The 19294-nt window shown below is 35.7% G+C and overlaps 1 protein-coding gene across 2 annotated transcripts in view; it reads left to right on the top strand.

The window, feature by feature from the left end:
- Positions 1 to 19294, top strand: part of GATB (glutamyl-tRNA amidotransferase subunit B) — a 104283-nt gene that overhangs the window by 66878 nt on the left and 18111 nt on the right. For both annotated transcript variants that reach the window (XM_031942869.1, XM_012552170.3), the window contains one exon: positions 2290 to 2423. In XM_031942869.1, the coding sequence (XP_031798729.1) occupies positions 2290 to 2423 (134 nt within the window). The remainder of the gene's footprint in view (positions 1 to 2289; positions 2424 to 19294) is intronic.

Genomic DNA, 19294 nt, shown 5'->3' with positions numbered 1-19294 from the left:
AAACTCAGCCTGAGAGCAGGTAAGTAACATGTCCAGAGTCACACAGCTAGTAAGAGTTTAAAGCCACATTTGAACTCAGACCTTCCTAACTCTATCACTACTGTGCCATCTATGCCTTATACATTATAGCTTATTCTATTCCCCATCCCCCTTGAGGACAGGGGGTGTTTTTTGTGGTTGTCAAGGGATCTTTGACCTTTGCAGTCCCATTACATTGGAAATGTTAGATACTTAAAGAATGCTTATCAAAAAAAAAAAAGAAAGAAAGAAAGAAAAAATTAAGCCTAATTGTATTGGATTATGAACCTGTAAAGAAATTTTCAGGGAATTTATAACTTGGTTTGAGTTTTAGCATGTAAGGGGAGAATATACTAAAATATGCTGTATCTGGCCAAATTCTGATCATTCAGTTCTTCCAGATAGAAGCCTTCCTTTCCATAAATAGGCATTGTTCTGTGTGGTTTTTTCCTTCCACTAAAAATTTTTGGGGAACCCTTTCTTCTTTCAGAATGTAACGAGCCAGAGTAGATCAGAATGGCACATCTTGATCAATAACTTATTATGAAAGTATAAGGAGCACTTCCGCAGAAGGTGCATTTCTGATGCCCCAGTCAGAAGAGAACTGGTGGTCCAGCAGATAGTCCCTCGGCCTTTGCTCTCCTGAGCCAGCCGTCGGCAGCCTCTCCAAAAATTAGGGCAGTTAGTGTCTTTTTTGTCTTTATCTCCAGTGCCAACACATGGCAGGCGCCTAAAAGTGTATTTAGTTGAACTTACCAAAATGCTTGTTGAATTCAGTGATCTCAGAGGACGAGGAGGGCTTTGTCAGAAGATGGCTCTTCCTGAGGCAGTAGGAAAGGTGCCCACACGGGTGGGGCAGGCCCAGGGCCCTGAGTGACCCCAACAAGTGTTGATGGAAGCCCGCCAAGGTGCTTTAAAATGAAATGTAGGTTTGCAGGACCCCATGGTTGAAGTTAGAAGGAAGCACCCTCCTCTTTCAGATGGGAAACAGGCCTAGAAGAGAAAAATGACTGTGAACCCACTGCTTAGGAGTTCGCATCCCACCATCTTTCCATTGGACACATAACCTTCCAACCTGTGGGATAGGTGAGGCCGGTGATATGAGGATCCTCCCTAGTCCACATCTGAGGAAGGGCTGCTAGGGGGCACTGTGGTGCACAAAGTCAAGCCTGGAGTCAGGGAAGCTCCTCTTCCTGAGTTCGAATCCGGCCCCAGACACTTAGTTGCCAGTCATTAAATCCTGTCTGGCTCAGTTTCCTCATGTCTAAAAACGAGCTGGAGAAATAAATGGCAAATCATCCTAGTATCTAGAGTCAGGCGCAGCCAAAACAAGTGAAGGACGGTAACGTAAGAGAAGACTTAGCATTTGAAATTTGACTCAGCTGCCATCAGCATTTGAACCCAGGTCTCCTGTCTCCGAGCCCAGAGCCCTTCCTGCCACACGAAAGTGCCCCTTTTGCCAGGGATGGGCCTTCTTTAGAGAGTGGAGATGTCCTTTTCATCCCTGTGTACTTCCTGGGGAGGATTCAGTGAGGGACTGCAGCAGACATTTATCATACATCTAGTAGTACTTCCCCGAAGCTCTGGCGTGGGTTGTTGGAGAGAAGGGAATCCCCTTCATGAAATTTCTCTTCTGCTAGGATGTGGGGAGGTGAGGTTCCGCATGTCCCCAAAGGTTGTGAGGATGAGTGACGTTACAGCTGGCCCCAGGGATCTATTTATTCATCTTTGGACCATTTGGGGCCTCCTTCCAGCTATTCTTCTGGCTGATAGAATGTCCATCACAGGGTTGACATGAGGAGAAGGAGAAGATTAAATTCGGAGCAAGCAGGCATTTTGTGCTGCATCTTCAGCTCTGCTTAAAATAATAATAAAAAGGCTGAGGGAAGGTGGGGTTGGGGGGGAGTTTGAAAACTGATAGCCAAAATGAGGCTCTGGGGATAAACCAAGTGAATTTCATTGATCCAGGCCCACTTTGTCTGTTGTCTGTTGCTGTGGATTATCAGGGTCAGGTATGTCTAAAACATTTTCATTCCTGAGGAAGTGCTTGATAAATGCAGCATGACATTATTATCATTCTAATGCTCAAAAACAGTATTACTGCGTACCAAAAGCTGTCAACATATCAGAGGTGATGCACCAGGAAGCATTAGGTCCAAAGATACGGCAGAGAACTGGAAGGTTTGATCTTTGTGCCATGGAGCTCTCCCTGGTACTTGGTGATGATCGTTTTGATTTTTCTGGTTTTGTTTTTGTTTTGTTTTTTAACAGAATGAGGATGGACTATTGGAGTTCTTCCAAAATGTGGTGAAAGAAACTAGAACAGAACCCAAAAAAGTGATTGGTTGGATTCTTACCACTTTTCTGGGTTATTTAAAGCAACAGAACCTTGCTGTCAGTGAGAGGTGAGAGCGCCTTTGGAATTTTTTCCCCTTTGCTTCCAGAAGAAACTGCCTTAGAGGTACCACATTTTTTCCTTCCTTCCTTCCTTCCTTCCTTCCTTCCTTCCTTCCTTCCTTCCTTCCTTCCTCCCTCCCTCCCTCCTTCCCTCCTCTCTTCCCTCCTTCCTTCCTTCCTTCCCTCCCTCCCTTCTTCCTTCCTTCCTTCCTTCCTTCCTTCCTTTTTTTAAATACATATTGTTTTATGAATCATGTTGGGAGAGAAAAATCAGACAAAAAGGGAAAATTCATGGAAGGGGGGGACAGAAAAAAGAAGTGGAACAAACCATGTGTTGATTTACATTCAGTCTCCTTAGTTCTTTTTCTGGATGCAGATAGTATTTTGGATCCAAAGTCTATTGGGATTGCTTTGGATCACTGAGCCACTGAGAAGAACCAAGTCTTTCCTAGTTGATCATCACATATTTTTGCTGTTATTGTATACAATATATTACTGATCGTGCTTGTTTTGTTCATCATCAGTCCATGTAAATCTTTCCAGTCCTTTCATAATCTGCTTATTCATCATTTTTTACAGAATAATGATGTTCCATTACCTTCATATATCACAACTTGTTTAGCCATTCCCCAGCAATGGGCATCTAGTAATTTTCCAGTTCTTTGCTACCACAAAAAGAGCTGGTTTTGACATTTTGGCACATGTGGGTCCTTTCCCCTTCTTATAATTTACTTGGGAAACAGACCCAATAGTGGCACTGCTGCATCAAAGGGTATGCACAATTTTAAAGCCCTTTGAGCATAGTTCCAGACTGGTTGGATCAGTTCAGTTCACAATTCCACCAAAAATGCATCAGTGTCCCAGTTTTCCCACATCTCCTCCAACATTTATCATTATCTTTTCCTGTCATCTTAGCCGATCTGAGAGGTGTGAGATGTCACAGCCTTTTTTGAGCCATCCTTCTTCAGTAAAAGTACTGAAAAATTCTCTTTCTGAAGCCCAGCATCCAAAAGCCTTATTAGCCAACGTGAGAATGTATACTGTAAACAAGTTTATGTTTACCTTTTTACATGCCTACGTCTTTTCTCCTGACCTAGTTTATAAAAGATAGCAAGTCCTGATGGGAAGAGTGCCAGCTTTGGAGTACAAGCTGAGTGTGAATCCTGCATCTGTCATTAACTATCTGTGACTTTGGGCAAGTCTTAACATCTCTGAGACTGAGTTTCCTCATCTGTAAAAGAGGAGGATGTTTGACTAGATGGTCTCTAAGATTTCTTCTATCTCTGAATCAATGATTCTATGATTCTTGAGACAATCATTCAATCAACAAGTATTTATTCAGTAGCTATTGTGTGCCAGGGATCGGTGTTAAGTGCAAGTACAAAAAATGAAATCATTCCTCCTTACAGTTAGCTTACACTCATTCAGATGTGTTCTTAAAGAGTTATATTTGAATAATTTATTTAAATAATATCAATTCTTAAAAACACATCAAAAGACAGCAATGAAATAACTGTCCATGGTACAAAATCCAGCCTTTCTTGGACAGTTATTATCTAAAATCTGATCTGTCTGATTTCATTTCATCAAAGTCAGGCCCTGAGTCTTTCTGATGTCAGTAGGAGAACATGTGCATGACCATTGCTGTCACAAAATGAAACTATCAAAATGATTGCTTATCCCAAATCATTTGCATGCTACTGTAGCTAAACCACAGCTGGATAGTTGTATCTTAATTCCTTTTAAAGAAACAACATGGAAGAGTGAACAAAGTTGCAGACTTGGAGTCAGGCAGGACCTAGGTGGGAATTGCACTTCTCATACTTCCTAACCAGGTAACTGACCACGGCCAAATCACTTAGTCTTTTTCCACTTCACTTTCTTTGGGCTGTCAAATTTGGATTATAACACCCATGGTTCCCTATCACGACAGAGTTGTTCAGGGTAAATTAAGATCATGCATATAAAACACTTTCCAAACTTTAAAATGCAATACAAATATCTGTTAATACTTTAATTTCACAATAGCCCTTCAGCAGGATTGCTCATTACACGGTACATAGTTCATTTTCTCTTAATGGAATATGCATACCAGCAAAGCTTATTACAAAACTAATTTTTACTTACTGAATTCCATTTTTCTATTACCAAATTGGAAAAGTGTTCAACTGTTTAAAAAAAAAATCTTTGGATGTGATCATCCATTCAATGGATATTTTTGTTGTTTTTGCTAGTCATTTCATGAGGCACCAGTGATAAAAACACAAAGATAAAAATAGCCCCTTCCCTCAAGCAAATTGCATCTATTTATGTGCTAAAATTATAGTTGAGAATGTATCAAGTTATTAATATTTAATACCACATGTGTAATGTTAAAATTTAATATATATTAATGTTGATATTACATATATATAATGAAAAACAATAACTTTCTTAATAAGTACTAACAAAAGTATACAAAATGTTGTCATTAGGTAAAAATACTAAAAGTGAAAATATAGTATAACAGTATGCCTTATCTTTAATAACATTCCCCTGATAGAAGTAGCAATCTCTGAAATTCCAAAAGCTGCTTAGTTAAGGTTTCATCAGCTTCAAGTCAGTAAGTTTTTAATCAATTTGTCTATTGTATATAGATTTCACTATGCTTTGTACAAAATAATGACAGAGTTTACAACTTAGGAAGATGAGACTAACATAAATGAGATCGTGTACAATACAGGAGAATATGTGATTTAGGTAAATATATTCTACCTACAAAAAATACAGTAGAAGTTAATGGAAAAGAGATTATTGAGGGCTGAATTAGGTCATAATCAGGAAAGGCTTCATGAAGGAGAGGCTTCAGCTAAATCTTAAAGCATTGTTCAGATTTACATATGTAGGAAAAGGCACAATGAATTTGCAGAGCAGTTTAATATAGTTATGGAGTTGAGAATGAACCTATTAGGTGTTGAGTACATGCTTGATTTAAATGGAGAGGAACAGAAAGGGAATAAGGTAGAATGAGTTGGCATTGTTCAGATTATGAAGGATCTAAAAAGTTAGGTAGCATTTAGATTTGCTGCAATAGACGTGAGGAAAAGCTATTAAATTTATGTTGTGAGGTTCAGTTTATGTTGTGAGGCTAGTTATGGTTCATAGAAGATCATCAGAATTCTAGAGTGAAAATAGCTGTCATAAATCACCTTGTCCAAACTTTTCATTTTATATGTAAGGAAAGAAGCCTAAGGAAGTTGTTCAGTGTCTCACAGTTAGTGATGAAACCAAGATTTTAACTAATCATCTCATCAGAGTGACCTAAGAATGAATTGCCCAAACCCAACTCTACAGTCAATTTTGGCTTTAAAACAAAACAAAACAAAATCTTCCCTTGATTGTACCAATCAACTGGACCCAAAAAAAAAAAAAAAAATCAAGGAATGACGCTTTTTTAAAAGCCAGTTTAGTTAAGGCAAGAGAGCCAAGAAGGCAAAAGTTGATTACTCCCTCTCAAATGAGGTGAGCACAAATTAATTTTAGGAACAAATATCAATTGACTAATGAACAACTTAGTTCAGAAGGCTTAAAAGGCTTAGCTTTAGGGTAAATTCTAAAGTTTAATAGGTGAGCAGCTCACAGGAATCAGACTAGAAGAGAGATTGAGCACAAGGACATAACCGAAAAGTCTAACTAGCAAAATCTGATAAATAATTATACATTGCTGAGGATAAATCATAGAACTAGCTTGAAGAATTATCTAGTGAGAATAGCTAAAGTACAGTTTAGATGTTAGACATCCTAAAATATATTTTGTAAAAACATGTTACATTTATTAAAAATTACTTCTGAAACTACATTTTAAATGTCTAATCTGGTTTAAAAAATGGACTCTGTAAATCCTTAAATACCCTTTGCTGAAGGGAAAACTTCAGGCTATTAGGAGATTACCATCTAGTGATGAAACGAGTATAGCAGGCTTATAGTTTCCTGATCCAGTCAATATTGCAGAAATATGTAATAAGAAAATAACAAGGTATTAGGAAATCATTAAAAGAATGATTCATTTTCAAGGAAGATTGAAAGGAACCAGAAGGAAAGCTGAGTGAGTTGCTTTGATTAACCAATCAAAACACCAACAAGAACATCAGAATAAAAGAAATGAATGATTAAAAAAAGAAAAGAATGGCTAAAAAAAAAAAAAAAGGAGAAAAGGAAATAAGTCCTAACAATGAAAACTTCACTGAAGAACTAAAAGAAGGAGACTGATGCAAAAAGAGTCATAATCTAGAAGTAAAACCTAGAGAAAATAGATACTGCATGAATCTTTGGAATGGTTATAAAAGTACAGTGATAAGACAAAAAATCTTAACATTTATAAATATGAGTATAAGAACATTGAAAGAGGGGGGAAAAAACATGAAACTTTGTAACTTAGAATATCTTGTGCTGAGTTAAGCAGCAAATGCTCAGAAGACTAAACTGGCCCAGATAGAGGATAAAAAAAGCAGTAATGGCAGATCAAATAACAAAACAATTAATTTAGAAATGGCACTACTGGAAGCTATAAATCAAAGGAAGTATGTAAGAGTACTGAGGATTGTGAAACAAACTGAGAATTATTGGTATCTCCAGGAAAATATGAAGATATAAAAAATCTGAAAAAACATAGTCTTAGAAATCATAAGCCAAAATTGCCTGTAAGTACCAAAAACAAGAGGGCAAAATGTATATCCATATAATTCAAGGGATTCAATCAAAAGGCCTCTAACTTAGATTTAACTCATCCCAAAGTATTATTAAAATCCAGAACTTTACTATCAAAGAAAAAAATCTTAAAAGCTATCAGGAGAAAGTGCAAGATTATACAACAAGCATAACATATAAAAGAAGACATATAGCAAAACTGCAAAAAAGGAACTAACCAACATCTTTTTTTTTAAGAAATATAATATTCCCCTTCCCTCAGAAAAAGCCAGAACTGGGCAGGGTTTTTGATAGACAAATCAACCACAGAATAGAATCTTTAACAAAGTAAACAAAACTTTTAAATATCGATTTATATATTGTAAGAAGAAAAAGGCAGTTTATTCTTTAAGTCCCATTTTATAAAAAGGCTATTGAATGAAGGCTAAGAATTGAGACAATCCTCACAAAAGAGAAAAGACAAAGAAAGAAATTATCTAAATAAGAAAAGTGAAAGTTAAAAGGAGAATTTCTTTTTTAATATTTGGATTTCACAGGAAAGAGTTATTCATAATATCTGTGCTCGTCAGGGATGCTTAAGTAATCGTATCACTAAAAAATAGAATGTTTTTGACGTAGATATAAGGAAGAGTATCTCTGTGTCTGTGTTTGTGTTCTCATCCACAGAGAAAGACTAAGATTAAATCCATACAAGCAAATTAAGCTGTGTTGGATCTCATGCTAGTTTTTTAAGGTAATTTAACTGGATACAATTGAGTAAAAACCAAATTCACTTATTATAACTTTGAATGTAAACACTTGAAATCTGTCCTCAAAAAGGGAGAGATGTTTAGAATGAATTAGAAAATCCAACAATATGATTTCTACATAAAATACATCTGAAACACAACCCCACATAAATTTAAAATGTGGGGCTAGAATAAAATTTATTATGCTTTAGCTAAATTTTTAAAAAACAGAATTTTTTCATCATAATTTTATATAAATAAGTAGTTTTTTAAAATAGCTTTGAGACATATAAGAAAACCACATCATGGGTAAAATTATCATAGACAATGAAATTGTATCAATGTGTGTGTGTGTGTGTGTGTGTGTGATAAGTAGCTCAATAAACTAAGAATTAAAAGGAAAGGCAAGCTAAAATTCAAGATAACCAAGATAAAGACATAGTTGCAGACTTCTATGATCCTTCTCTGAACTCTGACAAATATAACAGGACCAAGAAAGAAATTTCAGGCTTAAAAGCATGAAAAACTGAATTTGATATAACTTTAGAGAATGTATTGAATGTGCATGTTACTATTATTTTTCAAGTTAATCAGATTTTTCAAAATTCACCTATGCTTGAGGCTTAAAAAAACTCGTTTTATACATCTCTTAAATGCCATAACATAAAGCTAAAAGTTATAGCAAAAACTCAAACTAAATAAGTAAACTACATAACAAAAAAATTAATAATATATGGAAAATGAACAAATGGCATAGACTTAAAGAAATAATATAAAATGACATCCAAAATCACAAATGGATCAAAAGCTAAGCCAGGAAAAACAAGCAAACAAAAATATATGTTTAACAGAATGATAATAGTAATACAACAGGCCAAAATTTACAAGATTCCACTAAAGAAGGCTTTATTTAAAAAATTGATGAAATTATCAAACAACCAAATCAATAACTAGGAATAATCTAAATATCCTAAACTTAGAATAAAAATTTAATCAGATCATAAGTGAACTTCAACAGGGGGAAATTTTTCAAGACCACATAGATTTACAAGAGAATTCTAACATTTAAATAAAATAATCCTTCTGTAACATAAACTTTTCAAAAACAAAAATAATATACCCTACCAAATTTTTTTCTTTGAGATGACTATGGTCCTGATTTCTAAAACAAGGAATGATAAAGTAATAATGAGTATTGAGTCTAAAATGCTAAATGAAATGCTGGCAAAGAAACTATAGTAGTATATTCAATAATGAAATATTCAACTATGGCCAAGTTGGAGTTATACCAGAAATGTAGGGACAATTCAACAAGAGGAAAATAATTCAATTAATTGCCAGAACCACAAAGAATCCATATGATTTTTATTCATAAGTGGAAAAAAGCCTTTAAGAAAATAGTACAAAATTGGTACAAATTTTAAAAGCATATTAATGAAAAGACTTGTCCTTAATATGATCAAAAGGATTTCTCTTAATTAAGACTATGACATAGAATTATTTTTATTAAAATTTGTCGTTTATAACATCTTCACCTTCAAATCTATCCCTTTGTATTCTGTTACTTAGCCAACATAGACTATAAAAGAAAGCAAAGGGGCACAAAAAAGTTCAGCCACATTAATCAGCATATCAACTGAGTCTGTCCATTTCCATTGTTCTATATCCATTGTTTCCCTTTTCAAAGAAGGAAGGAAGGTATATTTTTTGTACTACTATTTGGGTCCCAAATTCCACAGTGCTCAGTTTCATTTTTTTTGTTTTGTTTTATTCATCTCTGATGTAGTCATCATATTTGTTAGTTTCTTGATTCAATCTACATCATTTTATGTCAGTTCCTTTAAGTCTTCCTAGCCTTCTCTATAATTTTCATGATCACCATTTTTTCTGGTTCTCTAATATATTACATTAATGTGCTACAATTTATTCAATGTAGCCCCAATGCATTTCTTTTGTTTCCACTGTTTTAATATTGTAAAAAGTGCTGCTATAAACATTTTAGTGTAGGAAGGACTGTTCTGTCTTTGGGGAATATGCTTAGCAGTGGGACCTTTGGGTCAAAAAATAAGGGTATTCTTCTTGCATAATTCCAAATTGTTTTTCAGATTGGTTGGATCAATTCATACTTCCCCTAACAATATAATGCAGTATTTTTATTTTCAAAGCCCCACCAAATTACCTGTTCCTAATTTTCATTAACTAAAACTATTTTTGCCAATTTTCTAGGCTTGAGATTAAACTTCAGAATTGTTTTAAAATATAAAATAGGTTATCTTATATAAATCTTAAAACACCATATAAATGCTTATTATGGGCATTATTATTAATATTATTCCTCTTCTGTATAATTTGGAACAATCTTTCATGATAGTAATTTGCATTTTTTTTTCTTTTCAGAATTTGTAATTCAAGAACTATTTGTTCATTTCCTTTTACCTCTTACTCACTAGAGAATAGATCTTGGTCTTAGACATTTTAATTTCCTATATATCATGAATACCGGCCTCTTTTTTTTTTTAATAACTTTTTATTGACAGTACATATGCATGGGTAATTTTTACAACATTATCCCTAGCACTCACTTCTGTTCTGACTTTTCCCCTCCCTCAGATGGCAAGCAGTCCTATACATGTTAAATATGTCACAGTATATCCTAGATACAATAGATGTGTGCAGAATTGAACAGTTCTCTTGTTGCACAGGAAGAATTGGATTCAGAAGGTAAAAATAAACTGGGAAGAAAAGCAAAAATGCAAACAGTTCACACTCATTTCCCTGGGTTCCTTCTCTGGATGTAGCTGATTCTTTCCATCATTGATCAATTAATACCGGGCCTCTTAACAGGTATTTTTCCCCAGTTTCAGTTTACTTTTTCCCCCCTAGTTTCAGTTTAACTTTTTAGTCTAGTTTCATTACTTTTGTTTGGGCAAAGATTTTTGATTTCACACAATTAAATTTTTCTTTTTTAGCTATGATTTGTTAAGAATTCAGTCCTAGATATACTTGAATATATATCTGATCTCATTCTCTCCTAATTTTTTATAGTATAATATTGAAGATTTAGATGACACATTCTTTTTTATATTATTTTGGTTTATAATATAAGGTATTGATCTAAACCTAATTTTTACCAAATTGCTTTTCAGTTTTCTCCTTAGTTTTTATCAAAAAAAATAAGGAATTTATATTCTTGGATTTGTCAAGCGCTAATATTTAATTCAATTTTTTATTCTTAACTATACTAGTGATCTGCTTTTCATATGTTACTGCTTTATAGTATAATTTGAGGTCTTGGAAGTGCTATCTTTTCTCTCACCCTCCCTTCACTCCTACTTCTTTTTATTATTTCTCTTGAAATTCTAAATCTCTTGTTCCTCCAAATGAATATCATTATCTTGTCTACTTTTATAAAGTATTCCCATAGTAGTTTGATTTAGAAAGCACTAAATTCGTGAATTCAATAGTGTTGTCATTTTTTTTTTTTTTGCAATATTAGTAAGGTCCATCCATGATCACTCATTGTCTATCTGTTCACATAATTATGTCCATTTAATTTTTTTTAATTTTTGAAGAGTACTTGCACAAGATGTGATTGTGCCTTAGTAGATTGCCTGTCATATTTATGTTAGTATGTGTGTGTATTTTTACATAGTTGTTTTGAATGATTTACCTTTATAATTTCCTCTTAGATTTTGTTTTCAGGATATTAACATTAGTTATAACAAGAAACACTGGACATTTTTCTATTAAAATCGAGTGAAATAAGGATGCATACTATCATTATTATTTGACTTATAACTTGAAATTCTAGAGATAAGAAAAAATATATATATTAAATGAATAAACATCAGGAAAGAGGAACAAAGTTGTCTATTTGTGGATAATGTGATATGTTAACCTAAAAACTCTAAATCATAAGATCATAGATATAGAACTACAATAGCCACTAGAGACCATCAAGAACCCATCTTTTTACAGTGGAGAAAATTGAGGCAGAGAGACAAAGTGAAGGTCATACATCTAACAAATATTTCAGGGGGAATTTGAGCCTGACTCCAATTCTAGGGGACCTATCTACTATATTATGGTGTCTCTATAGAATTAACCAACGTTAATTGAGATGAAAAATAACTTAAGCCAAGTATCAGGGTATGAAATAAATCCACAAAACTTATCATTGTACCTTCCTATTACTAAAAAAAACAAAACAGGAATGATTAAAAGGGAAATATTTAGAATAATCTCAAAATGAATTAAATATCTGGGAGCTATGTTTACAAGATACAGATATAATTTATATAATATGACCACAAAGCTATTTTAATGAGAATAAAGGCAGCCCTAAATTATTGGAGAAGCATTTAGTGTTCATGGTTGGGCTGGGCTAATTTAGTAAGGCAAAACTACCCAAGTTAAATGTACAACTACCATGCCCAAAACATACAAGGTAACATTAGACAAAATAATAATAAAATTAATTTGAAGGAGCAAAAAAGCCATAAATTTCACAAGGGAAAAGAAGGGGAGAGAAAAAATTTGAGTATAATTAGGTCTCAAATTATATGATAAAGCAATAATTATCAAAAGTACCATAACCAGAATTAAAAGGGGAAGAAGGGAGAACATTATTGGAATAGAGTAGATAAGCAATATTTGAAAGGAAATAGATGCAATAATCTGTGCAGAAACTCTTAGGGAAGAACCTCGTTAGTCAACAAAAACAGATGGGAGAATGGATAGTAATCTAACAGAAAATGAGTTTAAACCTGCATTATACATTAAATAAATTCCAACTGGATATGAGTCACTCAATAATAGATTAGAAAAGAATGAAAGGTTATATATTTTACAACTCTGAACAAGTGAATTCTTAGTCAGCCGTGGTACAAAGAATAATATAAAAGGCAAAATAACTTTGATTTTATAAAAGGGCTTTTGTGCAAATGAAATCAATTCAATTAGAACATTTTAAAAGATATATGGACTAAGTTTTCCTAGTCCATTAAGTTATTTACTTGCATTAAATCTGTCTGATAAAAGTCTGACCTACACACTCTATAAATCCAAAAGATAAGATAAATGAGCAAAGAAAAAGGAAGAAAAAAACATTGGCCAAAGTTTACTTGTTATGATGCCACTGTTTAAGATAATATGTTGTTAAGAATCAAAAGATACACATTTTGAAATACTTCTTAATAGTTCTGATTAGATATCTCAAGTTAATTGGGCTTTTCCTTCCCACGTAAATAACATATTTTAAAATTGAGTCCATTTTCTTCTGCATCTAGTTCTCTTTGAGAATCCTAAAAACCTTGTTTCAAAGATTGATTTAAACTTAAAAAATCCTATTGCTGGGAGAAAGACTGATCCCAACCAGTCTGTATCCCATTTCTGCAGTTGTTATCCCCAAAATAGCAGAAGGTAGCATTTTATTAAAAAGTAGGAGCACAAATTATTCACTACTATCTAAAAGTGTTTAAAATTGTTAACAGAGAAGTGCAAATTAAAACAGCCAACCAAGTTTGTAAGGATGATAAAAGATAGAAAAATTCAGTGTTAGAATGAGGAAAGTTACCAAAAAATGGTTCATCTCCCTTGACTCAACAATCTAACTATGGTGTTGATGGTCCAAGGATGTTATCTTCCAAGAAGAAAAGCCCTATCAGTACTAGTCAGTACTAATATTTACAGCATCACTATTTGCATTTTTTCTATTAAAAAATTCGGAAGATAAATTTGAAGAATTCTAGGAAATATTAAAGGTTTGCTTAAAGCAACCTAGATTAAAGAAAGCAAAGCCAAGAGCACAATACATAATATAATAATTATGTAAATGGAGATACTCTTAAATGGCAAAGAAAATCCTGAATTGTCAATATTAATACTAAATCGTACTAATATTTTAATTGTATCATAGTACTAAACTTCCTTTTTTTAGGCAAACAATTCATTACAAAGATGTAAATTTGCATTTACTGCCCATTGCTATTACTCTTTTGCATGGTACTTTGTTTAGGATACCATTGCTGATGTTTGTGTGTTGATTTAAGCTTATCTATTATGTTAAGACAAAAATGTGTCAATTTATTTTTTAAAGCAAGATTGAGCTGGTAGTGATGATAGGAAAGATTTGATCCTGCATTCAGGGCCTCTTCCAGCTCAGCAGGCCATGATCCTAATACTGGTGCTTCAAGCTCTGGAATGATAGAATCATAGAATATTAGGAATGTCAGGAGTTATCTTTGATTCAGCCTTCATAGAATCATTTTCCCATCTTTAATCCTTTCTTACTTTTACTTCCAGAAATTTAGATTAGAACCATTACTCTGTAAGAGAGACCTAGACCTCTTCCATGTTTACGTTTGTCTTCCCTAATCACCACTTTGTATCCAGTCACTCACTCAGTCTGCATTGGTTCAGTTAACTGTACTATCATCCGGCCCAATTGTCTCCATCTTTTCCACAAGGATATTGTTATTATTGTCAATCGTCAGGTGCTTTGTAGAAGCCCAAGTATATTGGGTCTAGAACATCGCCGTTGGGGTTGTCATCTCAAGGCCTAGAATATTCCATTCTTGAGCCCATTGAAATCTGGTTCCCATGGATTTACCATCTCTGGGCGGATGACTCGAATCCATCTCTCCAGACCTAATCTCTCTGCTGATCTTTAGTCTCATATCCCCAGTTGCCTTTCAGACCTCTTCAGTTGAATGACCAGTAGACATCTTAAATTCCACATATCCAATACTGAACTAATGCTCTCTTATCCTAAACTCTCCTAACTTCCCTGTTATTATCAATAGCAAATTACTATCCTCTCAGTTCCCTGGACTCTCTATTGTCATCCTGGACTCCACACTATTTCTCATCCCATGTATATCCAGTCTCTTACCCAGGCCCATTAACTTCACCTTTGCACCATCTCTCTTATATATTCCCTCTCTCTTCTAGTACTGCTACACCCTGCTGTGGGCTCTCATGCCTTGGTCAGTACAGAAGCTTCCTGGGTGCTTTGCCTGCCACAAGTTTCTCCCCACTTTCCTCTATCCAGCCACTAAAGTGATTTCCTAAAGTATAGGTCCAACCATATTACCCCCTATTTGCTGAACTTCAGTGGCTCCCTATCACCTCCAGCATCAAATACAAAATCCTCTGTTTGGCATTCAAAGCCCTTTATAATATATCCTCCCCTTCTTTTCACTTCCTCTACCTTTCAGGTCTTCTTATACCTTCTTCCCTAACATGTACTCTTCAGCCCAGTCACACTGGCCTCCTGACTGTTCCACAAACAAGATACTCCATCTCTCCTCTACAGGCATTTTCTCTGGCCACCCCCCATGCCTGGAATTACTCTTCCTCCCCACCCCCACCCCCATATGTATCTTCTGGCTTCCTTATTACAGAATGGGAAGGAAGGATAAGAAGGATAAGAAAACAAGGATATATACATAACAAGGATAAGAGAAAAAAAAAAAAAAAAAACAAGGCCAAACTGTGAATGAGTATTAGTCCTGAGCATGGTCCAGGAGACCTAAACTGTCGCTATCAGGTAGGGGGGGCAAGTTCTTCCACTGCGAGTGAAGGTAGGACAGGGGAGTCTGCAAGCTACAGGAGGGAGGGAATGAGCATTTATTCTTTGTTATTCAGTCACATGTGACTCGTCATGACCCCATTTGGCATCTTCTTGATGAAGATACCAAGAAAATGGTCTGCCATTTGCTTCTTCGATACTCTGTACACTGTGGGCCCCCTAACTGCCTAAGCATTTCTATAGAGCCTATTACAAAGCTGTTGTACAAAGGGTACAAATGTAACTTCATTGGATCCTCACAACAACCCTTCAAGCTGGGTGCTTTTATTATCCCCATTTTATTGTGACATAGGTACAATTTTATCCCCATTTGGGGAAACTGAGGCAGGTTGCACAGTCACAGCCAATAAGTATCTGAGGCTAGATTTGAGTTCAGCTTTTCCTGACTCTGAGTCTCACCCCTTGTACTACCCAGATGTTCAGGAGAGAGCACCAAGATGCTATGGAGACATTTTCTGCAATATAATGATCTAAGACTACTCTGAAGGATTTACGATGTGTCCAAACCCAGAGAAAGAACTCATTGTATCTGAATACACATTAAGCAAACCTTTTTTTTTTTTTTAACTTGATTTTTCTTGAGGTTGTTTGGGGATTTTGGAGGGAAAGAGGAGAGATCTATGTTTTCTTTTGCAACATGACTTTTATGAAAATGTTTTGTATAACTTTACATATGCCCCCTCAATGGGAGAGAAGGAAGGGAGAGAATCTGGAACCCAAAAGTTTTAAAAAACAAATGTAAAAAGTGGTTTTGCATGTAACTGGAGAAAAATAAAATAATAATTTTTTTAGAAATATGTCAAAGGCATGGTCAATAGGTATTCAATAGATAAATCTAAGTATTCCTGTTCTGGCAGGACTTCCTGACTCCAGGAAGATCTGAATTCAAATGCCATCTCAGACACTTCCTTATTCTAAACCTGGGCAAGTCATATAACCTCTGTTTAATAGGGACACATTGGAGAGGGAAATGGCAAATCACTCCAGTTATCTCTGCTGAAAAAAAAACACCCTGAAACAACCCCCTGGACAAGTCCATGGAGTCACCAAGAGTCGCACACAACTAAATGACAGAACCATCACCAGTTTTAAGTAAGAAAAAAGTAGGTTAGTGGTGCAGTAGATAGAACACCGGCTTTGAAATCCAGAGCCCAACCCCTGACACAGACGTTTACCAGCTATGTGATTCTGGCCAAGTCACTTAACCTGTGTCTGTCTCAGTTACCTTATACTACAAAATGGAACTGTACCTCCAAAAAGCAGCTAACTTCTAGGGTAATTGTGAGGATGAGATCATATCTGTCATATGGGATCATATTTCCCAACCTTAAAATGCTATACAAGTGCTACTTGATAAAGCCCCACCAACATTCCCCCAGTCCCATTCCCTTCCCTGTCCCCCACTGGAAAAGCAAGATGGCTGGAAAACCATCTTGCTCACACTTCTACATCTGGTAGACAGCAGCATCCTGGGTCCTGCCACAGACTATTAGAATTTAGAGCTAGAAAGGACATTGCAAACAGCCAGAGGGTGCTGCCCAATTCCTTGCCCCAGGACACACGCATGCAGCCAGTGATTCAGACCTAGGTCCCTGGCTCTGATTCCACTCTGGTTTCCACCACAGTGGCAGGTACTGCAGAAGGACATGAACACATTCCAGGATGGAATCAGACATAGGCATAGGTCTTGCACTGAAAATTCTGCAACTTGTTGAGTAAACCATGTGCCGCATCAGATCTCTGTACTGGATGTTTCCCCTAGATGCTGCATGGCTGTGGATTCTTTAACCTCATGAAAATGAAAGTTCCCCTTCACTCAGAGCGCAGTGGAAAGACAAATGGGATGAGGAAGCTGCAGCAGGTGTTGTCAAACAACATAATCTAGGACTATGTGATAGGAAAGGGAGGAGGGAGAGAAAACAGGTGGGCAATCCATAGCATCCCTTGCGTGCACAGAATATTAAAAAGGATCCTTGAGGGAAGATTTGTGAACAGGTATGGCAAGAACCATACAAAATGAAAAGACAAAGAGAGGTTGCATCTTCAGTAGCGTGGATGAGAACACCATCGATTTCCTAAACCCTTTGGTCTGGTCATGTCTGGACAGTACACTGCAGTAGACTCACATGGTGGGCCCAATAAGCAATACATTGGTAAATTGAGAAGAGTCAGGTCCATCCTTAGCTTTGGTGGTTTCATCCCAACCCCAGGGACAGTGGAACATGCACTCTAATTGTCCAGAAAACAGTAGTATCTGACATCAACAAATTACCAACTTGTGCTTCTGGTGGCCTTTATTTTCCCAACCTAATGGTTCGTTTATTTAACTAATGGGCTGCGTCCACATTAGAGTATGTTTGCCAGACTCAGCAAACATTGTTTTGATGGGCAAAGTGGGGATTGTGGTTAAATTTAGTCATGACATGGGTTGAATTAGCACAGTCGGGTATTATAGCTAGAAGTACATCGGGGACCAGAGGATGGCACGGAATCCCCACCCATCCCCCAGTTCCATGCTGTCCTTTAGGATGAATGATGAGTCAAATAATTTTCACTGTGATTTCTTTTAAGTAAGACGTGACTATATTTTTGTCTTTGCCCTTTCTTCTTTTAAAATCTTTAGATTTTAGGCTCCTGGAGAGAAAGGACACATATCTTTTTCATTTTCTGTAAATCTAACCTCAGTGTTTATCATGGGGTCATTCACACAGTGGGCCCTTCATAAATACTTATTGACTGTATAATTTGACTTGACTTGACTCAGCACCATTGGATGTTGCTGTGACCAGTCAGTACTCAATCCTTTTTATTTCCTTTCCCTTTCTGGAAAAGAGCCTTTGCCCCCTGAAGACTGAATCAGCTATTCCCTATTACAGTAGCTCAGTTTTAGCCTAGAGAATCATATAATGGCCTTTCTCTGTTTCAAGAAGTTTATAGCAAATGAAATGTTAGAAATTCCTGACATTCAGACAAAAGGTTGACTCTGATCTAATTTAATGTTTTTATGCGTCTCCATCCAATCTTTGGCTCTTTATATTTGAGGCAAAGAAAGAAAGAAAATAGTGTACTCAATAGACACAAAGAAGGGGAAGCAGACCATTTATGGTAATAGATAATGATTGTACTTTTGCAGAAAATAGCTCTCTAGTTGTCTGCTTTTTCAAAGAAAAATTCTATATTTTGGGGGAAGTGGCCCAAGGCATGAAAAGACTAATTTGTTAATTTTCAGACCCACACTTCTCTTCTTCTTGCAATTTAGTCAGCATGGTACAAGATATGTGCAAATGCCATTTGAGTAATATCCACACCTCCATCCCTCACTTTCACTTGGAACTGTTTGCTTAACAAACAGCTTAAAGACAAGAGGTCTGCTTCTTCTCAGCTATCTGGAATTAACCACTATACCAAGATCTTACAGCACTCGAAGATGGGAGTAAGTCAAACTTCGTTAAGTCCAACTCCATCACTTTGGATCTTGTGATCACTGGGAGAGAAGCAAAAACGATGTGTATTTTTTGTCATGTCTTGTGAAAACTCTGTGTGACTTATTTATAAATATGATATCAAGGAGAATGTTTAAATTAAGAGTATAAAAGTTTAATTACCTTCAGGTATTTTAGAAACCCTCATTTGCATGCATATGCTAGTTACCAAAAATTCTTATATGTTTAGAGAATATCCCATCTAAGTTTTAGTGGGCAACTTAGGGTTAGTCTATTTTTTTGGTCTTCTTGAGCTATGTGATTTTTATCATGAATCAGGGGAGTTCCCATTGTGGAGAACAGACTTGGCAGAGGCCAAGTGACTTGCTCACAGTTCAATAGTAAGTGTTAATCAACCAATCGGTATAAGCCTTTGGGACTCTACCTACTAT

Source organism: Sarcophilus harrisii, chromosome 6, assembly GCF_902635505.1.
Source record: "Sarcophilus harrisii chromosome 6, mSarHar1.11, whole genome shotgun sequence".
Lineage (NCBI taxonomy): Eukaryota > Metazoa > Chordata > Mammalia > Dasyuromorphia > Dasyuridae > Sarcophilus > Sarcophilus harrisii.
The sequence above is the reverse complement of the archived record's forward strand: the minus strand, read 5'-3'. Positions and strand labels throughout refer to the sequence as shown.